The sequence below is a fragment of the Ischnura elegans genome, chromosome 1, assembly GCF_921293095.1.
Source record: "Ischnura elegans chromosome 1, ioIscEleg1.1, whole genome shotgun sequence".
In the NCBI taxonomy this organism is placed as follows: domain Eukaryota; kingdom Metazoa; phylum Arthropoda; class Insecta; order Odonata; family Coenagrionidae; genus Ischnura; species Ischnura elegans.
Window position 1 is genome coordinate 131,261,681 of NC_060246.1, and position 27,284 is coordinate 131,288,964.

A 27,284-nucleotide genomic window follows, 5' to 3' on the forward strand; every position below is an offset into this window, starting at 1 on the left:
ATATCGTAAAAAAATACCTGGGAAGTTTTTTGGCCTGAAATGTACTATGTACCCAGTGAGAAATGAGTTATCGAATCGCCGTCGATTCGACGTCGAAGTAGTCATCGATAAAACGTCGATGGCAACACATCGATCGATGTCTATATGGTCCGAAAATTGACGTGTTTTCGACGTCAACGTCATCGACGTGTTTTCTATGTCAACGTGGTACCGTCTTCTTACCTGCGATTACTAATAATAATTACGGAAATATAGATCTTTTCGGCTAATAAAGAGCATCTATTGCTGCCCCAACGACGGATTTCACTCGAGCATGCATTGTCTAAACAAATGACGGGTGAAATATTTAGTCTGTTTCAAATTTATTATGGTGAATTGTAACCTCAAGTCCTTCGTATTTATCTTCAATAATAATCAGAAACCCCTGAGAAAAAATGTGAGATGTTGATATCTATGACACGAGGCTAAAGGTATCGAAATGACATGAAACGAAACACCGACAGCAACCAACACTGGTTTCCCACGGTTCAACCGGCTTATCAGATCGACAGAGTCCAAGATTAGTTGAGACCGGTAGAGTCTGTTGGAGACTGCCTTCAAGCTTCAACGACATGCGCTTCTGGTAAAGTTGCAGAATGAAAAGGAATCAAAGATTGTTCTCCGAGATTAAGACTAATGTGTATGAATTAATAAAATAATTATTTAATTTTAGCATTATGATTTGTGTCACACATGTTTTAATAGAGTCTCACAGTTAAATTTAAGACTTTGTCACAACATCACTCAGCCAATCAACACGATGGCCCCGCTGACCAATGAGAATAACACGTCGAAAAATCGTCGATTGAACAAATAAAATCGACATCGACCACATATCGATCTATAGTCGTCGAATCGACGAAGATTCGACGTAGATTCGATGAACCATTTCTCACTGGGGTACTTGCATATATGTTTTGGCACTTGCACAACATCTCTCTTTTAGATCACCAATACTATTCTTTCACTGCTGAGTATTTCTTTGAGAACTAGGAGGTAAGGCTTTTCTATGGAATTTTCATGTTATACATGTATCACTTGCAAATCAGAAAAAATATCACACTTATCATGTAGATATGCAAGGAATTGCTAATTGCAGCTTATTTTTCTAGCTTCTTACATGATTGATTTTCCCCTATGGTTAAGTGAGAACCATTTCTAGTTCCATAATTGATAGAGAAATGATTTTAGTTTGTAAACTATTATCGTTAGATACTTAAGGGTTAAGGTAGCTTTATGTTATGGAAGAAAGAGGGAGTAGCTTGATATGTTTGCTGCTGCCAATATATAGAACAGAGAATTAAGGCTTGGTTATCATAAACTGTACTCAAAACTATGCTCCTTTGTTTCCAGATTATTTTGAAGAGCGTGTAAACTTAGCATAGAAAAAATCTGCAGCTGCGGGTTAAATGATAAATCAATAAGTTTTGTTTCTAGGTAATTGTTCTCTGAATCTATCTGTAATATAATTAAGATTCTTTTGTGAATAGAGAAATATGCCTCTTAGTAGCTTTTCAATAAGATAACATATGATGATCCCTCTTTCAAGGACAAAAATGCAACTTGTGCTTGTTAGAATATTTAAACTGTTTTAAATGTATGGTGACATTGTATGAATTATCTTTTACTGTATTCAGTAAATTAAAAACATCATGAAATTACAGTTATGACTCCTACTTAATTTGTCTTGATTATGGGATTACAGCTTACGAGTGCTCAAGAATTATTTGAGAAAGTACAGAATGAAGAAATGTGTTAGTGTGAAGGAAGTAATCATCAATGGTCACACATACATTGAATAGTCACAAGAGTGAGCAAATGAAAATTTACATTGATATGCATTCTAATCAAAGGCGCAACATTTCTCTTCTATCCTCTTCGATATTCACCTTTACCGTAATATCTGTAACTGGGTCCACAGTCCAAAAATTGGCATAAATTGTAATCTGGAGAGGGAGGTAGATTTGCCTATGGGATTGGTAGCCCTTAAGATAATGTTATGCTTGGAGTGACCATGAATGTGAGGCTACTCATTTCCAAATTTTTGCTGAACATTGATAGTTCCAACTTTATTTATATTAAAATCTTATTTGTAATATTTTTCATTCCTCAGATTGGAACCTGTATTCGAAGAGCTGAAAAGAGAAATAATTGAAAATTATTACTTGGGTGTGCGTAAAACTATTGTGGATTACATAATGTTGGATGAAAGAGAACGTATACGGTTGGATATACAGACTTTTCCAATCGCTTATTCAACTATGACGATTCGTGCGCCCATTCCTTGGCATCAGCAAATAATAAATTCTCGTCAGTTTGTCTCGCATAATGTTTACATTGGTGACGCTTCTATGCTAGCACTAAGGAGATTATGGGAAGAATCGTAAGTTTATTCAAGCAAAGTAGTATTAATATTATGGTTGTGTTTTAAAATTAATGTCTATCGGTTTTTATTGGTTGTCCTGAAATATTTTGGATCACAGTAAAATCTTAATTTTATGCTATTGGAGAGACCAAAATGTGAGCACTGTGCAAAATCAAAGCAGTAGTCCAGGAAATGAAGAAAGAAGTGCAAAACCTTGCAATTTTTTCAAACTGAATCAATTTGCATAAAAATTTGGGATTAGGCTAATCTTACCGTCTATTTCAAAATCTATATTATGCCAATGGGTGCTTTTAATTTATGAGGGGTGAAATCTACCCCTAAATGCCAAAAGTTAAAAAGCTACATTTTAAAGCTTTATTTGCGTAAAATTTAGTTTGCATCAGTTGAATAATTGTTTTATGCTTAGGAACATAATTTCAGAATATTTCAACCATTACAAATCAATCTTTATTAGGGGTTAGTGTAAAAAAAATATCTACTATTAAAAAATATATTATTCATCACAGTGTTCTAATTTAAGAATGCTGTTGCTTTAAATATGTAGTAATTACATTTTGCAACTTTTCAACCCATAAAAACCACTCCACATTACATTGCAATACTTATTAAATAATTAAATGGATATAAGTAGAAAAAGTAAATTTACACACAAACATTTATTTACACAAAAATACACGTACACGTATTTACGTACGACCCTAGTGAAAATCTCTATAGGATTGTTTTCCTAAAGTAATTTGACAATGTGAAACATTTGTTGCTATAGGAAAATTTTACCCTTTATTTCAAAATCTATATTATGCCGATGGGCACACTTTATTTTCTAGGGGTGAAAACTATCCCTAAATGGTTCCTATAGGAACATAAAATTTTCCAATAGGAACATACGTTTCTCATTGTCAAATTCGAAATCCTATAGAGATTTTCACGAGTGATAGACACAAATAAACCTTACACAGACTCAGATACAAAAATATTGATTACATATTATGTACATACACATCTTGAGGGTATATGTGTTATTTTGGAGTAAGTTTGGGTGTATATGTCAGTGTGGAACATGTAGCATAGAAAGTTATACCGGTATTGTAGATGATGATGCTCTGAATTGCACTTTTCGAAACAAAATGTGTGGTTGTATGAGAACAATCTGTGTTAATTATTAGTAAAGTGTGTTAACCAGAAGCAAATATGAATTTAGTTCATTAAATGTTTTTATTCTCTGCAACGTGTTACTTTTAAAATTTTCAATCACCTAATGAAAATTCATAAGGTTAGCTATCCTAATCTATAATTGTTTTTGTTTAGTTATGATGCAACAGTGTGATTTTTCATGCATCATTTTTATTCGATGATTCTGATTCAGTTTCCGTGACCGGTTAATAATTCCTGTAAAAAGATTGGATGAGGTAAATCCTTTACCATTAGACTTGCAGCTAATTGAAAATCAAGTAAAATTATTGTGTGCAGAAGCTAGAAGTTTCCTGCTCAACGAGTAAGTATCATGATCTTTGTAATTTTTGTGGAAATAAAATGATTCTTAGAGTTAATAAGTCTAATAAATTTTCAACAGGTGGTTGCCCCAGTGTGCTGATATTTTTGCTAGAATGAAAGAGTGTTGGATACATTTGGTCCCAAGAAAGAAATCTGATTCATTAGTGCTAATAGAAAAATATTTCAATAGTGGTGCATCATTAATGTCTATTCAACTTAGGTCACTTGTAGTGAAGTCTTTGTACCATCTTTTAGAAATGATGAAGACATTCCAGGTATGCATTTGTGAAAGTGTTATTTTATCCTTCAATATATAACGTGCCTATCATAGAATGATTGTATTGGAGTTGCAGTCTTGAGTTTATTTTTTATTAAAAGATATTGTAGAATATTATAGACATCCTAATCTATTCTCCTTGATTGGCTCTCCTCTCTGCTTCATACCATATGCCGTGAAGTAGTTGTTTGTGAAAATGTTTGCTAACATTTTTAGAGAATTGGCTTGAGTGCATTCCTTTCTGTTCTGTTTCTTTTTCTTGTGCATCTTGTGTACACATCATACAATTTTGTGGTAAATGCTTTAAAGTTTCTTTACAGTGCCTATTTCAGCGTAGATTCAATGTAGTTATGTACCTTTCTTGCCTTCAAACATATACATTAGTGTGCATTATGTATAAAGTGTGCCACTTTTTGGCCTTTCATTTGGGGCACCATCTAATACTGTAGTCATCCATGATCCTCACTTTCATTACGAAAGAGGCACTCACTAAGTGATCACTCTAATATCCACCCATTCTTGCTGTCAATGCCAAATAATGGCCATTCCCAATGCATCCATCAATTGACGACTTCACCTGTGTCATGGAGCATATTAAGGGAAGTGAGTGCTCAGTGTCCTCACTCACCACAGGAGAGGACTGTTATGTACGAGGGCCATTCACAAAGTAGGGAACATTTTGGAAATAAGAAAAAATTAAATATGGTAAAAAGATTTTATTATATACATCAGAAAGAGCGACAAAAAAACAGTAAAACCTCTATGTGGTGAACCTCTTTACATAGTAAACCTCCATACTTAATACCACCCCTACAGTCCCATCTGATTTATATGTAAATTTAAAGGCAAACCTCTATATAGTGAACCGCTTTATCTCGTAAAACCTCCACTTATAGTACCAAGGAGACACCCCTGAGATGGCCAAACTACCTCTGAAAATCGTACCGAGACAACTAGAGACCATTAATCCAGCTGCGATTACGTACATGGAATGACATTTTCAGCGATAAATGTTTCACGATTATTGTTTTTCTTATGCACCTTAAATATTCTTAATTTTCACGTTAACCAATAGTCATGGCCATTTTGCTCCATATGAGAGCATACCTAACAGTAAATTAGAAAAAAGGATCCAACTATCCTAATAATTTTAAGTGACTGTTGAATCAAGAGAGTTCACATTGTTTTCTCTCGAATCATGATAAAAATCATGTGATAGCGTTCGCTTTCTGTTTTTATTAAATAATAAAAATATGTTCTCTAAGGCATGCATATTTGTTTAAACACATAATTTAATGGTTTAAAATACAGTAGTACCTTTCGTTTCCGAAGGATGTGAAAAAATGGTGCCTATCACTAAAACCTGTCCATAGTGAACCCTCCATACATCAAATTACCCAAATTTTGGTCCCCTCCATCACGATATAAAGAGGTTTTACTGTATTACTTTTCTATATGATCACCAAACAAATTGAGACACTTATCATATTGGTAGACTAGCTTTAAAATTCCTTCATCATTGAATTTTGCCACCTGCGATCTCAGCCACTCAGTGACAGGCATCTGGAGCTCGTCATCGTCAAAGTGCTGTGTTGCTAGCCAGGTCTTCATTCTTGGAAACAGGTGAGTTACTTTGCACAAGATCGAGACAGGGATAAGGGAAAATTGCCCATTTGAAGGCATTAAGGAGTTCTTGGGTGCATAGCAAAACTGCCTCCATTCGCTGACCTTTATGGTGGTCTGTAAGAATTTTTGGAACCCATATTGCACAAATTTTGTGGCAGCCAAGTCTTAGCGTGACAGTGCCAATCAGCATAATCTCTGAAATTGTGCAACGGTGGTTTTTGCAAACATTTTCATCAACTGTAGTGACCAGTTCGTCAGTCACAATGTTAGGACGTCTGCTCTTCTCCTTATTGTGAACATTAGTTCGGCCAATTTTTAAACAGAATGCACCATTTCCGGACAGAACTTTCATTCATTACATTTTCTCCGTACACTTCACACACTTGACGATAATTTTCTATTGGTTTGAAGTTTTTGGCCAACAAAAACCGTATCACTGACCGCACCTCTCATCTAGTGTGATTTTCAGTGGCAGCACACATTTTCCATTTTATGTATTGAAAAATACAGGCAGCACTGAGATGTTCCTGTTGTCAGGGCTGGATGCTGACACATGTGCCTAACTCACAGACACCAAGAAATATGCGACTGGCTGGTGCCTAGTGAAGGCAAATGAAAACGTTCTATACTTTGTGAATAACCCTCGTAGCATATTCTCAGTATCCAAGTTGAGAAAAAAATTTGAGTGAAGCCCTAAGTCAGGGCTTCATTGAATCATTTTGAACCTTATAGCAACATACCATAGGCAACCAAAATTGGATATTTAATCTTCAGCCAATCAGCAACGAGCGCTCTGGCAAGTGGCACCCTAAACAACCACTCTCTTAAAAGACTGAAGACTGACTTAAGAAGTGCTCAGACTGAGCTGCGATGCAGAAGTCTTATTCAGGGAGAAATTCCTCAGATGTTGTAGTAGTGCTGTGTGTGTTGTGAGCACTCACTCCCCCTGAACGCTCCCATGTTTTCATCATTAGCTGGTAGTCCTTTTTCCGTCTATTTTATTTATTTGCGTAATGCCTTCTTTTCATTGAAAGGTTCTCTTTTTCTGGAGTTGGCATTGCGTTCAATTTAATAATTTACTTGCACCTGTAGGCATTTTCTTGCTCTGGCAAGCTGATTCAGAGTGTATAATACATATACTACATACAGCAAACTCCTGATTATCTGGGCTAATGATGGGGAGTGGCGGCACAAATAATCCAAACCTCCTCTTTAATGTCTTATAATTTTGACTTGATTTCTACTTTTCTATGTAACCATCTACTAATATTTACACACATTGTCTGTTTCATTACTTTCCAGTATCGTAACGAGCTTCCTCTTCCTGACCACTATCTTTTAAGTGGGGATAAGATAATTGTACTCGTGCTCATACTGGTCCATGTAATACCTAGTTACCAAAGACCACACGTCTGTGGTTACGAGATCACGGATTCAGAAAAGTGGTTTGCACAAATGCTTTGAAACCAATGCGCAATGTCGGAAACTATTCACATCAGGCACCACGCCGCATAGTCGCATCTCGCACAAGTTGCTAGGGATGCAACTGCTGATCGGTGGATCCGTGATCACCGAGTGTGATCACAAACCTCGATGGTTGAAAAAAGGAGCACATCACTCCCATGAAAGTAACGGGCACGCGATCACGCCATTGCAGAGCAGCATTTATAGGAAACCAGGACATATTGCTAATTGTCTACACTGGCAAGTGCCTGGCTATGACTCATGCTATCTCTACTTCCACTTACCCCGCTGCCTTCACTTCTTTTCCCTTCCTCTCCAATTAGACCTTGACTATTTGCGGCGTAAAAATTCCCCGGTGCGACAAAATTTCAGGTTCCCTTGGGCCGTATTCAACTGCATGCGAGGCCATGGCAATACTTACGCATTTGTGATATAAAATATACAATGAGGTAGTTTCGTTCATCAAAGAAAACAAAAGGCTTTGATTGTGATTCGTTACCCACCATTACTGTATTCATAATATAAAAATTATTTGGTTTTAAAAATCCCAGTTTAGACAAATGGCAATGGTCAATTTTAACAGCATTTGAAAAAGGCCAGATTGGTGCCCATGCGATGCCACTCCACGTGACGTCACCGGGACCTAGTTTCTATACGAGTAGATAGGAGTTTTATATCATCTGAGATTACCAAGGCAAGCATGAGGCACAGAGCTCAGGGAAACATGTCTTAATAATCACCTATTAAAACTGGCTATGGTCGGAAAGTATCCTTTGTTTGATAAGGCATCAATAATCCTTATTAAAGCCAAGCGCTACCTGCAAGCAGGTTACTCTGCTACGCGCTAGCAGCCTGCATTGCAGCAGCGCACATATCCTCATCCCAAGGTCACCTCACACGGCAACAGCAGGAACCAGAATGACATCATATGAGCTTTTCCCAGGATTCATACTTGGCTGTCACGTTTTCGCGTGCTGGAAAATTTCAATTTTCATTTAATCACGAAATATAGATATTATCATTTAAAAATCTAAAAGCGCAAAATGCGTACTCCAGGAGTAATAATCTTTTGATTTAGGCAATAAAAAAATAATAGGAAACCACCCTATTAAAGATTGTAGATAACATTTCTCTTAATTTACAATTGGTTTACCATTGGTGAAGTATCTTCTAAAACTAATCAAGAGTTTTTTTCCCCCTAGCTGATTGTGGTCTACAATGCTAGAGGAGACATCCATGTAAACTTGAAAAATTCTTTGTCAACAGATAAATAAAATACATAATTCAATTTTAGTAAGGGGATTCTAAAGGAGATAATAAGCCTGGTGCAGCCCTACAATAAAACGCAAATATCCTGGTGCTTTTGCATCCGATTTTGTTTTTTTTTAAAGATCATGGAAGTAGTGTGAACTCGTGCATGGATAATCCACAGCATGGATAAACTGCAGCTGGATAATCGGGAGTCTTGCTGTATGTATATCAACAAAATTTCTTTTCAGGGAGGAAGATAAGTTGCCCCTCTTTGTCCATCCTGGTTTACACCCTTGCCTCAATAACATCAGAGCAAACTTTTGGTTGATATTAGTGTTCAGTTATTGTCAATATTTTTATGAAATACTTAGCTGTCATCATTTTTAATTATTTTCAGGAGGGTAACAATTATAGTGGTGAATATCAGGATTACATGTATTTAAATGCTCCAATGATCAAGGTTTATGTGTTACCCGTGCTGGGAACTTCAGAATTGAAATTTTCACCTGATCTTGCTGAAATACGTGCATTTGTTCTGAATTGCTTTGAGAGCATTATTTCGGTCAACACTCATGTGCCACGAGTTGAGCAATATTTGTTCCCAGGTGAGAGTTATGATTTCACTCTATTGTTGAGGATTTTAAGAAAGTACATAGTTTGTATTCAAATTGAATTTGAATGGAAACCTTACCGTGATTCTTACATTTTATGCTTTTTGATAAAAGAACAGTCTTTGCTAAAAATTAGTGAAAGTGGTTTTATTTGGCAAAATTTTGTTTTACAACTTCATGATGGCAGTGCTACAGAACATTTGTTGGTGTTATTACAATTTGACCATTATTTCATGTTCTAATGAGTATTAATATTTAAGTTTAATTGTTTAACCGTATGTGGAGGTAGTTACACATATTTACTGAAAAAGTGCCTTGCCGTATCATATTTGAAAAATTGTATTGGTGTGGTTCCATTGTATTTTATTTTCTATAGTTATTAATATTGTTTTTTGTTTTCATTTGCAGAGTTTAAAGGTGCTGATTTATTTCTCAGCCATGTTTCTTTGGAAGAAGTTGAAGTTGTATCAATAATCCAGTCAGCACTGGAAATTTTTGATCTTAACTTACCTGGCCCAAAGAATTATCTTAAAACATATGAAAAATATTTACACATTTTGAATGGTGATGCAGAGAAATCCCGAAAAGAATTTATGAGCAAGGACCCATTTCCTCTTCTTAAGGTATAATATCCTTAGTTAAGGAGAAAATAGTTTAATATTAGATGTATTGCTATTTAATTGTGTGACTATATCAGGATTTTAGCGGAAGAATAATCATGTATGAAGAATTGAAAAATGAAATTCTGTTCCTGAGAAAAGAGGCATATCTCAACTTCATTGGAATCGATGCGACTGCCATCAATGATACACTATGGAATATTGTTGATACTCTAAGAACCAAAACAGTTGATTATCATGTTTTGAATAATAGGACTCACAATCGAGGGTAGGTGTTCAACTGATTTATATAAGCATGGAATGCAGTGTCTAGATTTGCATGTGAGGCTAAGCTTGCTGCCAAGATTTTAGTGCCGATTGAAACCCCATGAATATGTCTTAAGCTGCACAAATTAGAACCATAATTTCTTAATAATATTTCATTTTCACTCTGCCTAAATCTCATCGTCACTGGCTACGTGTAAAAAGAAATTATTACGTTTTAAAATTAGATAGTTAATGAAGGTGTTCGCAAACCATTGGAAAGCTTAAAATCCGTGAATTATTCCAGAATTTTTTACCAGGGAGATTTTAAGCCTCTCAATCTCAAGATTTTTTTTACCCAATGTAATATTTTTCATGACAATTCATGCAAGTGATTAATTGAACATTGGTGATTCTACTTATCAACAAGAATTCACTTCAAATTTTAGAATGGTCCTTACTCACTTTTAGTCTCCCAAAATCCTTGTCAGTATGTATCATGCCAGGGTAAAATAAGCCAAAATTTTCTTCCTTATGTAAAATATTTGAAATGAAGGGTTAGGGCTGGATAGAAAATATGGGGCATAGGCGTATGGAACTCAATCTCCCCCTCTGCTGTTCCTTGTGCCTCGTCTTGCCTCCAACTCCCTGAATGTGTATCTGTCAGAAAAATTTGTTATGTTAAAATATGTTATCCTAACGGTGGTATAGTCTTCTTAAACCTTTATTAGAGAGAGAGAAGGACAGTTTGAAAAGTAACAGTGAGTCTATTTCATGGTGAACATTCATGCCTAATTTCCACAGAATTAATGCCTCTATTATTTTGTATTTTCACCTTAGGGAGGAAAGTTGTGGTCAGGCTCTTCCCCACATTAAAAGCTACTGAAGTATGTTTAGTTTTTATGTACATTAGATTAGGGCTGAGTATGCTCAACGCAGAAGAGTAATTACAATTAATTAACCCTTTTCTTGGGACGATTTTTCTAAATTTGGCTCATATTTGTTGTACTTTGCTTTTTCTGTGTTTAATTTGTGTAATTGATTGTCAACTCTTTTCTTGAAAATAAGTGACCGTTAAAATTTAATATATTTGTGATGTCCCTTGTGAACGGAGTTGACATTCATAATAATTATCGTGGCAAAAAATTCCCTTAACCGGTAATGGAACCACTGACCTTTGTCTTTCATGGTCACTGTGCAGACCACTTCATGGCCGAAAATTGCAATGGACATCAAAGAACCTGGATAGTGTAATAATATTCATAGTGACATGGATAGCCAAAAGTCCATGGTTAGAATCCAGTCCAAGGGAATTTTTCCCGTGGCAATTATAATGAATTTCACTGCTGCTAATGTGGCAGGTTAGAATTTTATCACATTTACCACCATGCATGGCTGTAGTGTAGGTTTAGGGTATGCAATGGTTGTGGCTTCTTTAAAGTGCATATTCCCTTGAGTTACTAGCCTTGATATACTATATTGCTCTTGACATAGCCCTGATGTCATATACTCTCCCATACCTTAAATTATTCAGGCAATAGTATGACCATTGCTCCCAACTACAATTGTTGCCACCAATTATAAAATGCATTTTGTATCTATCTCATAATCACGATCAAAAATTTTTCAAATTAATGCTGTAAAACAAATTATGTATCATATTTCTGTAACAAACAAACTTTATTTCTGTCATTCCTTGCCTCTTAATATCAATCCTTCTGTTTTAACCCTCCTATTATAAGAAATTTTGCCATTCTTTTTTGCCAGTTAATATATTTTTGCTATTTTCCTCAGGATATGCAATGAGTTTGACATAATGGCTGATCGTGCCAGTGAAATGCCTGATAACACCCAAGAGCTTGTTGAGTTGACTAACTACTTGACCGATTCTCGTGAAGTCACCATGTTTAATTTAAGAGAGAAAATAAGAACTGCTGCTGAAAATGTGTTATTTCTCATGACTCATGCAATACTCCCAGGTAAGTTACCTTAGATGCTCAGGCAGTGAAGTTGTGATGGTCATAAAATTCATGAATTTCTGAATATTCTTCTATCTGTAAGGGAGAATACAATTTTCCTCACAATACTTATCTCATTCATATTTACATAGAAAGGAAACATGCGCCTCATGAAATAGTTATCATTCAGAGAATAAGTTGGATGAGTTATATTTGACTGATAATTAAAATTTGATAGTTTTACTATTTCCCTCCTCTTGGTAGTTCCTCAGTTATTGGAAAATATTTACCTATAAAATAAGTCCTAAACACAGGAATAAGATGCGTTTGGAGACCATGTTTGTGAGTTGAATTTGTTTTTAAGTGGAAAAACCTAGGGTAGGCATTGAAAATAGGGATGTGCAAGTAGTACTTTTTGATCTCAAGTTGAGTGTCGAGTTGAAAACTGCTTGCAAGCATCAAGTAGAGTATGGCAATTGTGTACCAGACAATACAGAAATGCATGCTCCAACACATTCTCATTTTCCTATCCCCAATTTTCTTTTCTCAACCCTCGTTCGGCACCCTCGTCGATTACTGTAGTGGTTTACTGCTATGTATAAAATTAGTTGAAACCCCTCAGGCCAAGGATTGGAACGACTTATTGACTTTAAAAACATGATAGCTCTTTAACTGAAACTACTCGACTCGACTCGGCATTTGTAATGCTACTCGAAACACTCGAGTGGATTACCAACTACTCGATTCGACTCAAATTTTTGAGTACTCGCACATCCCTAATTGATAAGCGTAGTTATCCTGCTGAATGCAGTACTGCATAAAAATTTGCATTAACTCATGGTCGTCACGAACTGTTCCAGTTGTGCATGTGGCACTGCTGGAGCTGAAAAAAATTTTGCTAACCACAGGAAACAAAAGTGGGCAAAATATTGAACATTACCTGTCTTCACAATGGTTGAATAAAATATTCAAATTAATAGTAACATGTAAAAATATTCACTACATGTTATGCATTTTTACACCCGATTTTCACCATTTTTGTCTGTGGCATGAATGGTTGAATTTCATAATATGAGGTACAACAGGCCAAAACTCTTAACGTGCATATTTTATTTCTGAATTATATGATTTTTGGTGCTTCATTATGTTATTTCCGGTATGAGAACACAGTTAAGAGAAAATGTAGATAAATTGTAGTTGACAAAATATGGGCTTGCTAAAAAAAAATTCAGGGTGTTCTGTGCACCCATGAAAAATGGGTTTGCAGACTTTGGTTTCATTGCTAGTTGCTCATTTACAGCACATCTTTTTTCGGGGATAGTTCAAAATACCAATCAGTTTTATCAGGATGGTATTAGTAAATGGCAACAGGCCATCAAAAACCTAATAACAAGCCACTTTTCTACATTTCTGTGACATAGAAAGTGTAAATTAAAATTTACATGTGGTAAAATTTTCCCTGAGCACCCATCATTCTCTTTTTCAATGAAGTAAATTAAATATACCGTATATCTCCGAATATAGTCCCCCTCTGAATATAGTCCCCCCCCCCAATTTTGAGACCTCAGTTTTGGGAAAAATTTTGAAGTGCAAAGGAAGGCAATTTTTCTGTGGTTAGCAAGTTAAGATTCTAGAGTCGATAAAAACTATTATTTTCTGTGAAGATTAAGAACAAATCTATTCACATATCTTCCATCACAACAAAATAACTATACCTAAAACATGTTGTGATCCATTGCATGTATCAGTAATTTATAGTTCCTTAACCAGATGTAATGAAGACATGAGAAAATTTTTTAAGTATCCAAGGCTATTGTATTTTTTAAACATTCATAAATTATTAATATTTTTGATTTCCAAATGACTACAAACAATGTCAATATATAAGCTTTAACTTAAATCCCATAAACAGTATTGCATTTGGCCCTGAAACTTCCTTAGATCCAGTGTAACACACCCATCAAGTCATCACAAATCCAAGTGACCTGAAGAATTTAGGAAATCTAAATAAAATTATGTTAAATAAATAATAAACATTATAAAAATATTGCCATCAAATGCCTGCTAAGCAAAATAATTAAACTACAGGACTTACAAATATTAAAGTAATAAAATTAAGAAATAAACTTTTTCCAACAAACATTAAAACTGAAAAAAATATTATATCAATTTTCAATGCCTCGTCGCGAATCATTGCATAAGTTACACAAAGAGCTTCTGCTCTGCATTTGCGCACAAATTCGACGATATTTTCCTCTAATTCTTTGAATCTGCCGCATCGAGACCCCCGAAATGACTTCCGCGATGTATTAGCGCTTTGCAAGCGCTGTGAATACTATGATTTACGGCGTATTCTGCAACGGCTGTTTTTAAATTGGCATCGAAACTCCGTCTTTGATGGCCTCTAATCTGCCGCAGGATTGATCCTCATCTTTCTACTTGATCCATCACCTCACTGTTGAACGTAAAATTATTTTTAATAAAGAAAATATCGCGGAAATACTTGCGAAACGTTATGTGACGTAATTTATCGATCCTACTTACCCTGGCGAATTGAATATATTCCTCAATAAATTGATAACACTTTCGATGCTGAGTCGTTGGATTTCGATCAAATGCAGTAATGCCGGCGCTTCTGGTTTAAAGTCGTCGATTATTGCGCCTTTTCAGAAACAAATGCATCACCTATTGCGCATTCTTGTTCTGTGAAGGCGGTAAAGGCAGTGGTTGTAACGGTTGTAAACACGAACCGCACGGACGTATAGTAGCTACGGACGCAATGAAATAAATCGTCACGAAAGGTTCACTTTATCTGTTTATTTTTCGCAATTATTTAAATCGTGTAACTATTAAATGAGCGACGGGTACATATACTATTGATTCAATTCCAGTGTTCGATTGATGTAATGATAGTGTGTGTTTAGTTTTCATTTTAATTATTTACTGTTTTGCGTCATTAAGTGATCAGTGTCGATTGAATTATTCTAACAATACTTTTCCAAGAAAAATTTACGGCTACCCGATGGATTCCGTGAAAACGCATATTCGATATGCTATTTGAATCGGAAGAATCGTATCTTTACAACATTTGTGGTAAAAATTGTCTAAATTTCCGGTAAAACGTGGCAGTATTTACTAATATCTCCGATTATAATCCTCATAAATATACTCAAATAGAAAGACTACGAGAACATTAGCCATTATGCCGTTATTTATAACTTTATGGTCACCTTTAGTATGCTAAACTGGATTACACTCGATTATATAAGAGCATAAGAGCTAGTCCCCCCCCCCTTACTTTTCCGCGGCCATTTTTGGAAAAAAAGGGGGGACTATATTCGGAGATATACGGTATATGTACAATGACTGTGCTATGATATAATTATTTGAGCCCAGAAAATCTTTTCTTCCTTGGCACTATTGTGTTTCCATAACTCTCAGGAAAGGATCTCCCCACTCTATATCTCCTTTTACTTCTCCATTTGTCTCTCTCTCTCAAAATGAATGAATAAATAGGCAATCGTATCTGAAGGATGATTTTTTAAAGTAATTTTGGACGTGCAGTGCTCACAATGTAAACTTCAACCCACGTCAACTCCTCTCGTAATTAAGTCTGGAAAGTTAAAGAAATAGACATTGTACGCTGATACGGTGGGTTTTGTTGTGCAAAATCACCACATCTGATTCTAAGTCACACAATGAAATAATTTGCAGAAGAAAAAAGCAAATTGGTGGACTAGCTCTTATGAGATGAGCGTGAAGATTGCCGGGCTTTGAGATGGCAATTAAACCACATAGATATGTAGCCGTATTTTCGGCAATGCAACTTTAGAAAATAGAAATTTTGCAAATCTCCGGAAAATCTTCTGTTATTTAGATCATTCAGTAATTTAGATTTCCTGATTATCAATCTTCTACTGTATCTAATTTGGAATTTAGCGTTCTTTCCAAAACTACAAAATGGTGATACTCAATAGGTCTTATATACGAGGGACATTCAGAAAATAAGTTCTGTTTTAGTGAGTAGATCGCTAGGGGTGCTTTTTGACAAATGTAGCAACATTGTACAAAAGAGGGGAACCTTCTGAATAGGTTGAGAGGGTAATGGGGTTATTAGCCTTGAAAACATGGTAACAGCAAGTCGTTGAAATGGAGCCTCGACATCGTGTCCCGCCACCTCTGTGCCTGTTCCATCTTGAATTGTTGTGCGTGGAGTGATTCAATTTTTTCATGCCCGTGGTTTCAAATAGGTTGAAATTCATCAACAGCTTGTTTATGTGTATGGAGAGGGTGTAATGAGTGAGTCAATGGTGAGGATATGGCTTTGTGAATTTATGGTGGGAAGACATTCATTTGAGGATGAAAGTGGAAGAGGCAGAGCCTCAGTTTTCACGGATGAACTTGTGGCAAAAGTCAACTGTGCTGTTCGCAAAGATTGCCATTCCACTGTGGACGAACCCCATGAGTGTTTCCCTGAGATCTCACAATCCATCTTTCATGAGATTACCTGGAAAAAACTCGGTTTTCGAAAAGTTTGCGCCCGACAGGTTCCGAGAGAGCTGTGCGTGAAAGTGGAAGTGAAAGAAGCAGTCACCAACTGGACCAAAGTGGTGGCGGTAAGCTTCTATGAGGAGGGGATTTCAAAGCTTAATTCTCGGTATATGAAGTTTCCTGAGGTCTCTGGAGATTATTTGGAAAAATAATGCATTTTGTCAAAAAAGTTTTATGCTAGTTTGAATTTTTTTCAATAAAAACTCGATTTAAAAAAGAAAAATGGAACTTATTTTCTGGATGACCCTCATACAACGTGAGTCCCTAGTCCGCTCATATAATTTTATCACATTTTTCAATGTTAAATCAATTTATTGCAATTGGCAAATGCATAGATCACTGCAAGGGATGCTGGAGTTGTGCTTCTAGGAGATGGATGATGCCTCCTTTCTAATTGGTATTGATTTTGTTATCATCACATCTAATTAATTTTAAATTTGATATATCTAATTATTTCTTTCATAAATAAATCATGAATTGCTGATTTTATAACTTCAGCTGATCCTCCTGTGGGGGAGACAAACCCCAGAAAGTGGGAATCCAGTTCTTCCACTGACACCACATGTTCCTTTTTAACCTTTGATTGATAAGTCCTCTTGCCTTTTTTCGTTAGTATAAGTGTGTCATCCTTCCCTCCATCAAAAAGAGCCCTTGATGACACTCTGTGATTTACCTCGTTTTGTTTTGACAGTATCTAACATCTTTTTCTGCCTGTGTAAATAATTCCAGTCTAAGGTGTTGGTTGTGTCTTCCAGGGTTATCTTTTTTGGTATCAGCTAAAGTTGCAATAACGATCATTGCTGCTGCTTGCAGTGATACGTCAATTCTTGCATGTACTTCAGCCAATGGACAATTTGCCTGTGGAAGGTCTTGGTTGATTTGTATTGGCCTTGTCGTATGCTCTGTGTAAATATAATTTTTTTTTCATCAGGTGAAGATGTTCAGTTAAATTCTAGGGTGTTCTTGTGGCCCAAAGATATGGAATCAGTGTTTGAACTGAGTGAAACTAGGCTTTCTCATAGAAGAGACTTGGCTGAGAAAAATTTGAGGGAGAAGACAATGGAATTTGAAGAGAGGTTAGTATTTTGAAAGATTTGAGTTGACTTTAGAATCCTCTTTGTAATTAAATGAAGGACATGAAGATGGAGTCAAGAAGAGAATTATAGGTAAGTGATTTACAGATGGTGCTTGAGCCCTTAAACTCATGCCATGAATCTTTCTAACCCTTTTGATTTTAATTTTAACTTATGGTTTCAGTAACTATCCATTTTATTGTCAAAAATAGACACAAAAAATTAGAAAGGTAGTTATCAATCCAATCCATTGTAGTAAAGAATTATGGTCTGAAGCTGAGACTTATGCTATTTTGATGTTCTTAAAACACGAGCCAAAAAGTTAGCTAATTTCTCAAGCTAGAAATTAGTATGTAAGTATTACATATTTTTCGTATTTGAGGCCGCTAACATCATCACCAATCTTAGCAAGTAGTTTACAGGTCTGATGATAGCAAGTATGTATGCTATGTTCTCCATTTGAAAGAAGGGATGTGAATAAGAGGCACATAGACCAGGTAAATAGTAACATAAGATGGCCATGTGAAACATTGGGAGCATTATTTTGTGATTTAAACAAATATGTCGATTATGATTGCCTTGGTAAGGATGGCCTACATTTAATAATAATAATAATAATAATAATATTTTAATCGCAGAGGATCCTACATCATAGGTTAATACATCAAAAATGTAATTTCCATGTGTACCAAGCAGGGAAACTAAGTAAAGTGAGGGATGGTGAAACAAGTGAATTGAAACCCAAGAAAACCTATAAAAAAAACAAAGAAAACTGGTTTATGCTCATTTACAAACAGGGGTTAAAATCAAAAATTAATTCTTTAGAAACATTTCGTCAGGAGTATAAGGAGAGAAATATATTGGTAATTTGCATGAATGAGCACTGGCTCAGACCTGAACAGACTCAAGTGCTAAATAAAGTTGAAGGGTACATTCTAGCTGATCATTATGTAAGAGAAAATAATATTCATGATGGGTCCTGCATTTTGCTAAAGGAAAGTGACAGTCTTGCTTTCAAAATAAGGAATGATTTGAAAACCTTTAATGGAGAGTGTATATTTGAACTCTCAGTTATTGAAATCATGCCCTGTAAAACTGTGGTAATATCTCTGTATAGAATGCCCTATCATCACAACTTAAAGACATTTATGCCTTAACTCCAATCTGTCTTAAATAAACTTAAACCAGAAAGTTTAAAGTCCTCCTAGCCACAGATGTAATATAGATTTACTGAACACAATATGCTGTAACAGCAATACCCTGGAAAACCGAAATCTACAAAGCAATGTAGGCAATCATCCTCTGATATGTTAATGAATATCCTTCAATCATTTGGGTATGAAGCAAATTTTGATGTGCCCACAAGGGAAACTGTTCTTACTAGTGCTTGCATAGATAATACGATCACAAATTTGAAGTATTCTGAAAAAAAACTACCATAAGTTGGGGCTAGTTCGGACACTTTTTCATAAATAATAATTATTCCTGCGTCGAAATATTTACCGTTAGTCATGAAAATCGAAATTAATAATCTATTCACGTTTGGAAACTTCATGTTAAAAATAAATTGATGTAGCTTTATTTTTATGTAGAAAAAATATTCAATAACTTCATTCAAACATGCCTCACGGAGTGGGGCGAGTTTGGACACCCGTAAGATAATGACGTTTTCGTTCAGAGTAATCAATTTTGTTACAATAGGAGATCATTTATTTATTGAAACATGTTCTTATATCAATAATAATAACAATGAATAAATATTTTCCTTACATTACAGGACTTAAAGCATACTTTTAGTTTCTTGTTTCCATCGGAAAAATATGGAGATCTAAATATGTTACAAGTGTTGCATTGGAGGTTGTGACCAAGTTATACTTATTTTTAGATTTCAATTCTAGTGATAAAATGGTAAAATGGAATGCCTTATTTATAAGTGCACCCAACAAATTTGCTTAATTAAAATTTTTACTAATTTAATGTCTAAATTAGGCCGGCAAGGGCGTAAGATTTCGCAGGTTAGGAAAGAGGTGTTGATGAAAACAAGAACGCATAAAGATGATATATTACCAAAGAAATCAGCTTGAGGTCACACTTTTATTGATGCACTTTAAAAACAAACAATAAAATTGTCTCTTCATTTATTTTCCCAATTCAAACAAACAAGTTTGATCTTTTAGCAATGATGCAATTTTGACACTTTAGGAATTGGACGCTTTAGGAACTTAGACACTCGTTGAAATGTAAAAATAAAACATAGAACATCTTTCTAATACCATTTATGAGTGCAAGAATGCGATGGTGGTTGGCATAACATGATGAAACTCCTTCATGATGCACAAAGGTTAAGAAAACACTTAGCTGTTTCACAAAATAAAATATATTGCGATTTCGGTTTCGATACAGCGTATCATCATCTGGTAATTGCCAGATGATGATACGCTGTATCGAAACCGGTCGCAATATATTTTATTTTGTGAAACAGCTAAGTGTTTTCTTAACCTTTGTGCATCGAGTGCAAGAATTATTCAACAGCATCAATATCGATTAACCCACTAAAAATGAAGCGGCCCCTTCGCAAGTCCCTCGGCGGAGCCAGCTGACGAAAAATTCGCACTCTGTAAACTATAGACTCATCTTCATCATTGGGGAAACTGAAATAAGTCTCCTTTACTGTGTTTTTTTTTTCGAAGGAACTGCACTCAGATTCGTTCATTGGAACAGACTTCTACAAATTTTCCCACAAAAAACCTATCACGTTTTTGAGTCTTAAACGTAATCAAGAGGAATGAATTTTTAGAAATAGAGCCGGGAATTTTAAAATGACTCTTATTAGAAATATCATTATTTTGCGAGGCCAAAGAAAAAGTCTCACCCGCAGATGAATTTCCCCCCAATGAAATTTCTCCCATTTCTTCTACTAATGAACCTTGCACTCACTCAGCGCTCACACTTTTCCCCGGCTGAACATGAAGCCTATTCTCCCTTGATTTTTAGTCTACATGTGTTTCTACACGGGATGATGTAAGCCATTGCAAAAATGCATCTGACCATGCGATGCCTCCGGCGGAATTGACCGAATTTTCCTCTGGATTTAAATAAGGAACTTTGTTTATTACTTGACTTTTGTCGAATAGGAAATTTCCTGCAAATCTAAACCCAGCACAAACATTTCCAGACAAAGAAGGTCCTATTGACTCACAGGAAGATTTCAATAATCTCGGCAACTCAGTTTTTGGAAGAATTCCATGTTTTTTACGCTTCCACCCATCAAGACATTTGCACCATGCGATTTTAAGTAGCCTAAAGAAAGCAAGGTCAAGAGGCTGGCATAAATGGGTCGCATTAGGAGGGAGCATTACAAAATTTATTCCCATCACTTTGCATAGCCTAATTACCTCTAATGAGAGGTGACTGGAGAAATTGTCTCCTATCAAAACTTTTGGCCCCTGGCTGTTTTTGAAAAATGGCATGCAAGTTGTAGTGAACCAGTCTTTGAAGGATACAATCTCAAACCATCCGCTGCTATTTTGGTTAAATCTTGCCCCCTCGATGCCACCTTCTACCCATGTAGGATATAAGTGTACAGCTTTGTACACTGTGTACGGTGGAAGCAATTCTCCACTTGCTGATGCTGCATTCATCACAGAAACACTTGTTTTGCTAGTGTCCTTGATGACTGATGGGTGTTTCTCTCCCCTCCTAACAATCACGCAGGATTTTCCAGGATCGTCACTAAAATTAATGATGTTTTCTGCAGGAACACCGTCCAAAACCACTTCCAAATTTTAAAAACATTTTGGAAGCACTTCTTTAATCACTGCTGCACGCACCCTTTTTATGTTTTCACTGAGTCGCACTGCAAGTTCTCTCCGTCTTGCCATGAAACCCCGCACCCATTCCATTTCCGGGTAGTTATCTTTAAAATGTTGTTAATGTTAATGTGATGGGACAGCATGTAAAAAAGTTTTTTTCATGCTGTCCCATCGTATTTAAATACTCCTATACCACTAACTAGATGGTATGGGATGGTCAATGGGATGTAAACGAATCCCCCACTCTGCGCATTTCAGAATTCCTTGGGTTAGCTGGTCCTCTTCTTTGGCTGATAGCACCGTTTGTCCCCCAGAACTTTTCTGGTGATTTCCCTTGAGTCTATCGTGGACTGTTGACTTTGGGACTCCAAATTCTTTGTATGCAGTGAGTAGCATCATACGTCCACATTTTACAGCCTTTATGGCCTTTTCAAGTTGCCACTCATCATGCACACGCAAGCGCTGGCCTCCAATCACCCTTACATAGTTTCCCACCATTTCCCCCGCGAGCTGTATGAAATCGAATAATGTGTTCTAGTAAATACAATATTCATGATATTTAACCTTTTCCCTACCGTACACGTATATATACGTGTGGACGTTTCCTGACCCGGGAGACCACGGGCGTATATATACGTGTGAGATTTTCCCGGTCAAGAAAACGAAACCCGTATATATACGTTTTCTAGCTCTCCCCCTTTCAGGACGGTCGTGGGTTTAGGTCGCCTTTGTCTCGGGACCCAACGCTTCGGGGTTTAGGATTAACCCTCCGAATCCGGGAGCAGGTACCCGGAACCTTCGTCTTTTATAACCCTTCTCAGCGGTAAGGGACAGCGGTCATACAATTGTTTATAGAGTCAATTTTCGAAATAAATATTTGTTCATTTCTCAAGAAATATAAACTAAGAATTGAATTGTTTGTCTTTTGAGCAGCGTTTAGAATTTTTAAACGAAATTCTACGACAAATATTAACTTATATCTCGAGTTATGTATAAACATCAACATGGAAATTGTTGCTGCGTTAAATGCTTTGATAATGGCCTTAGAACTTCGTTTAAAATTTGACAATGCTCAGATAAAAATGAGGAATTATATTCTGTGTCTGTAATTTTCGTGCAAGTAACAATTATGCATTTGCTAAATACATATAAGCAATACATAAGTTGACCGCGAACCAATGCCGCAGGTATGCTCGTAAACCCGGAAAGGAGGGAGCACAACTACTCTCGGAGTCCGAGATAATGCGGAGTCCCACCGTGGAGGGGTCGAAAAAGGTTCAGCGAGACACTTCTTAACGAATGCCCTCCAAAAATGCTCCGTACCACGAGAAAGAAGAGTGTCTTGGGGCTCGGTACAGCAGTCAAGCTAAGACGAAAACTCCGCGGTCTCGAAAGGGTTAAATGAAATTTTTTGCATTTTATGTGAAGCTATGCAGCTTAAAAAGGTAATTAATCTAATGAAAATCAAAAGCACTTACCAAACAGCAAAGTAGTTTCTTTTCGGCAATACGAAGTTCCACCAAGCTGTTGCGGCGCAAACTAGTCGGTTTGACTACGGCGAGGAGCAACAGATCCACTGCATTTATATGCAATATGCTGTATTGTATCATTCTTAGTATGGGAGACATGATTTCACTGTATAACAATGTGACTTTTGGAAGAAAACACAATGTAAGTACGGACCGGCACGATTGTCCAAACTCGCCCCGCATGTCCGAACTCGGCCCAAATGACGGTATGTATTTTAGAACCAGGTCTATCTGATCACAATGCTTTACTGATAACCTTACCTATTAATCCTGAATCTAAGAAAGAAAATGGCAAATACAATTACTTATAAAGTTGGGGACTTTAGTGACGAAAATATGGAGACATTTAAATATTTTGTTGGATTAACCAATTGGTAGGATTTTCTCTCAAATGACAATCAAAGCGAGAATTTTGACAACTTTCTCAGACAATAAACTTATTTGATTTTGTAATGCCACTAATTTCCAAGACAGTTCAACGAAAACTAGGCTGTATTCCAATGAAATAGATAACCCCATGGATCAAAATATCCAGTCAGCATAAAAGATTTTTGTATGCAAAAGCAAAAACCTCAAATAACCCAGATGACCGAATACACTACAAAAAATATAGAAAGGTACTTGAAAAAGTCAATAAAGCAGCTAAGAAAATATGAAATGATTCTTTAATCAACAAATGAAAAAATAAAAGCGGGGTTACATGGAAGGTACATATGTAATTGGAAAAGAAATGGGAATGCAACATAAAAAAGCACTGACAAGGGGAGACCACATACCTTGCTCCGCCTTTTTCAATGCCGTATTTTTTATGGCCTTCGGAATGGTGAACACATCTCTGAACTAGTAGTGATTCCGTTGAATGGGCCTTAGTTTAGCTGTAATTAATTGATTTTCATGCGGTATTTTTCACAAGCCGTATATAATTCCAAAATTTCGCACAACTCATCAAGACGGGTCAGGTGGGGTAGTGGTAGCGTACGTGATTCCCATCCAGGGGACCAAGGTTCGGGGCTTCGTCAGGGGAGTTTATTTTGTTGTCTTCATTGTGATCATACGGCGTCAAGGTTTTCATTAATTTTAATTGCTACCAGCATAGACATGAGACAATTTTTTTATCATCACAATGGCGTTCAGGTATTTAAGCAGTGCCATTTCAAACATGGAGATACGACTACACTAGCAAGGGTTGGTGTGCACTTAAATATTAACTTTTTCTTTTCTTATTCTTCAAATTCTACATTAAAAATGAAAACCACTCTTGCGAGAGCACATACCATTAAATGCCCGCGGTGAGCAACAATATGCGTACAGACATAATTAATAAGAACACAAAACGATTATAAAATGTCGTATTTCTCGAACACTTGTAATTCACTTTCCTAAGGGAGTTTACTTACACAGGACCTATGTGCTACAATAGTAGTTCTGAAATACAATTTCAATTATCAAATAGGATGAAATAGAATTTGATAACCCTGGAAGGGGTGCGCTGGCTGGCGTATAAAATACATCAATCTTCAAAAACCAAGGATTTCATCATTGTACGTACATTCTGGGCTAGGATGCTCTCGTGTATTCCTACAATGTACTTTGACTGTCTATATTGCGAGTTCTCAAAGTTCGAGGTATTGTAGCTAACTTTTTTTAGATCAGCAAGGGGAACCCGTCATCAGTGGCGTATAAATTACGCCGCGTGAGCAGCGGTTTACCACCGGTACCTTTATATCTGTATCAGCTATAAATGTACAAGATTGAACTAATGTCTACAAATAACGCCATTATGATGATAAAAATTGTCTGATGCATATGCTTGCTGCAATTAAAATTAATGAAAAACTTGACGCCGTATGATCACCAGGAAGACAACAAAATAAACTGCCCTGTCAAAGCCCCAAACTCTGGCCCCCTGGGAGGGAATCAGGTACGCTACCACTACCCCACCTGACCCGTCTGCTGCATAGAGTGAAATTTTAAAATTATATACGGCTTGTGAAAAATACCACATGAAAATTAATTAATTAAGCCAAACTAAGGCCCATTCAACGGAACCACTACTAGTTCAGAGATGTGTTCACCATTCCGAAGGCCATAAAAAATATGGCATTGAAAAAGGCAGAGCAAGGTACGTGGTCTCCCCTTGTGAGATTCTAGAAGTCACCGATGAAGGAAAACAAATAATTGATCCCAAAAGTATAGCTGATTCCATGAACAAGTATTTTCCTTAGGTAACTCATTTCTTCGGTGTCAAGGCAGATGCAACATTAGCAATGGAGAAAATGACCTCAGGAAAGAGTTTTTCACCTTAAGAAGGTAAGAAGGCTTCACATTTACAATTCAGCATGTGAGTGAGGCTGAAGTATCAAAATAATCTCAAAACTGAAAAATAAAAAAAATCATATGGATGGTAAGGATTACCAAATAGAATTATCAAAGAGATAGAATATCAAATCAGTAAATCATTGAGCATTCTTTTAAATCAATGCTTAGAAACAGGGAAATTTCCTCAAGGCTTAAAATATGCAGTAATAAAACCACTGCTTTAGAGAGGGAAAGTAGGTACAACTTCAAATTATCGACCTGTTTCTCTCCTACCTAGTCTGTCAAAAATATTTGAAATGGTTATCCACAACTAGCTATCCAGGTATTTAGAAATAATGAAATTCTTTTGAATGCACTGCATGGTTTTAGAAAAGGACACTCAACAACCACAGCTCTGACTGACTTCATAAATTAGATAACCAAATCAGTAGATGAATCAAACCTTACAGATGCCTTTATATGTGACCAATTGAAAGCTTTTGCCTGTGTAAACCTTTTATAAATTTATCCTCAAAATGCCACTACTTTAAGAAACTGAAGTCATTGCTATTAATCTGATTAATAATTGGAGCTGTAATCTCTGCTGAGGTCACCATGCAAGGTTTACTGAGTCATGGTGACTGAGCTTTAAGTACTAAGAAAGATAACGCATGATACTGTATGTAGCGTGTAATATGTAGAAAGTAATACACCTTCTTTATTATTGTGCTTAAAAATTAATTTCATGCATTTATAATTTGGTATGGCAGCGACAAATCTTAATTCTAATATTGTTTATTCTTAGGCTTTTATTGCATCAAAAAGATCTGGAAGCTGTGAGAAGAAAAGATCCTCCAATTTTAACAATGGAAGAAATGAAAGAAAATGCAGACTGTGTTGAAGCTTTGTCCAATACACTGAAAGATGACAAAGCAGAAGCAGATGTAAGAATGAAATAAATGTAGTCTTAACTTTGAGTCAGTTTTATAATGTTCTAGCAGTTGTTCGGGAAGGATAGTATACAGAGAAGTGGTAAAGTTGGAATTAATTGATAGAGTTGGAAAGCTGGAACTAGCAGTGCTGGCCACATGACAGAATTTTTAGGTAAAGGAATAAAGCAGGTATGGTAAACATATGTAACAGCAAACAATGGAAAAAAGGATTTCCATGTACCGCGCATGTGATCAGCTCATCACTGCATCACAACATTGATTAATTATGTGTGTTCGTATGTGAGTAGACCAAAAAAATTGTGTGAACGCATACTCCAGCTAAAAGGTTGGCACCAAGGGGATTAATAGTTATGTCCATAGCTGACGTGGAAGTGACAAAACCGCTGTGCCACATCCAAGGGCCATAAATGTTCGCATACCCTCTGCCTCAATAGAATCCTCTGCAAGAAATGACGTAGGAGGGGCTTTGAGATTTAGAAATAGAAGTACAAATGTCATGCAGCCATGAATGGCCTGAAGATATCTTGCTTGAGTTACCAAGGAAGTTGCTTGCTTGTTTTGCTATTGCTTGTTTCTAATCCTCTTTTTGTGTTCTCGTGTATCCCTTGTTGACCACCACAGGTAATTACATGTCTTTTTCCCAGTAGGGCAATGAACTACCTGTGATTCAGAGTGTCACACTCTTGAAAGCTCACCCCATGTGACCACATAACGAGAGGTGTCGATATAATCAGGGCACTATTACAGATATGAGAATTTTATGAGTGCGATCCCTTTATGCTACGTTCTTTCATGGGGTCAGCTATCAGTTCATCCTGATGATTTACTTATTTCGATCCAATCAAAGATATTATTAAAAAATATGCTAATAAAAAAAAATTTGTTCGTAAAAGGTCATTTTTAATAGTTTTGCTGTTGAGTTTTTTGCCCTTTATCGTAACAATGAGGACAGTATGAGGTTTGCATTTCCAAAAAAATTCTTATTCTTAAATGCACTGTGCATTTGGTGCAGACTTTTCATTGGGACTGGCAGTTATTCTTTGTATTAAAGAAACTTCGCAGTATCCTGCTTCATAAAATTTGAGTTTACTGTTGATAC

At 36.2% G+C, this 27,284-nt stretch overlaps 1 protein-coding gene across 1 annotated transcript in view; it reads left to right on the top strand.

Moving 5' to 3' along the window:
• The window catches only part of LOC124169976 (dynein axonemal heavy chain 3), a 227,678-nt gene that overhangs the window by 10,961 nt on the left and 189,433 nt on the right, over positions 1 to 27,284 (top strand). Inside the window, exons 6-14 of the mRNA XM_046548676.1 lie at positions 2,153 to 2,422; positions 3,792 to 3,920; positions 3,999 to 4,194; positions 8,935 to 9,142; positions 9,557 to 9,771; positions 9,846 to 10,036; positions 11,806 to 11,990; positions 17,452 to 17,596; positions 26,038 to 26,176. Of these exons, the coding sequence (XP_046404632.1) occupies positions 2,153 to 2,422; positions 3,792 to 3,920; positions 3,999 to 4,194; positions 8,935 to 9,142; positions 9,557 to 9,771; positions 9,846 to 10,036; positions 11,806 to 11,990; positions 17,452 to 17,596; positions 26,038 to 26,176 (1,678 nt within the window). The remainder of the gene's footprint in view (positions 1 to 2,152; positions 2,423 to 3,791; positions 3,921 to 3,998; positions 4,195 to 8,934; positions 9,143 to 9,556; positions 9,772 to 9,845; positions 10,037 to 11,805; positions 11,991 to 17,451; positions 17,597 to 26,037; positions 26,177 to 27,284) is intronic.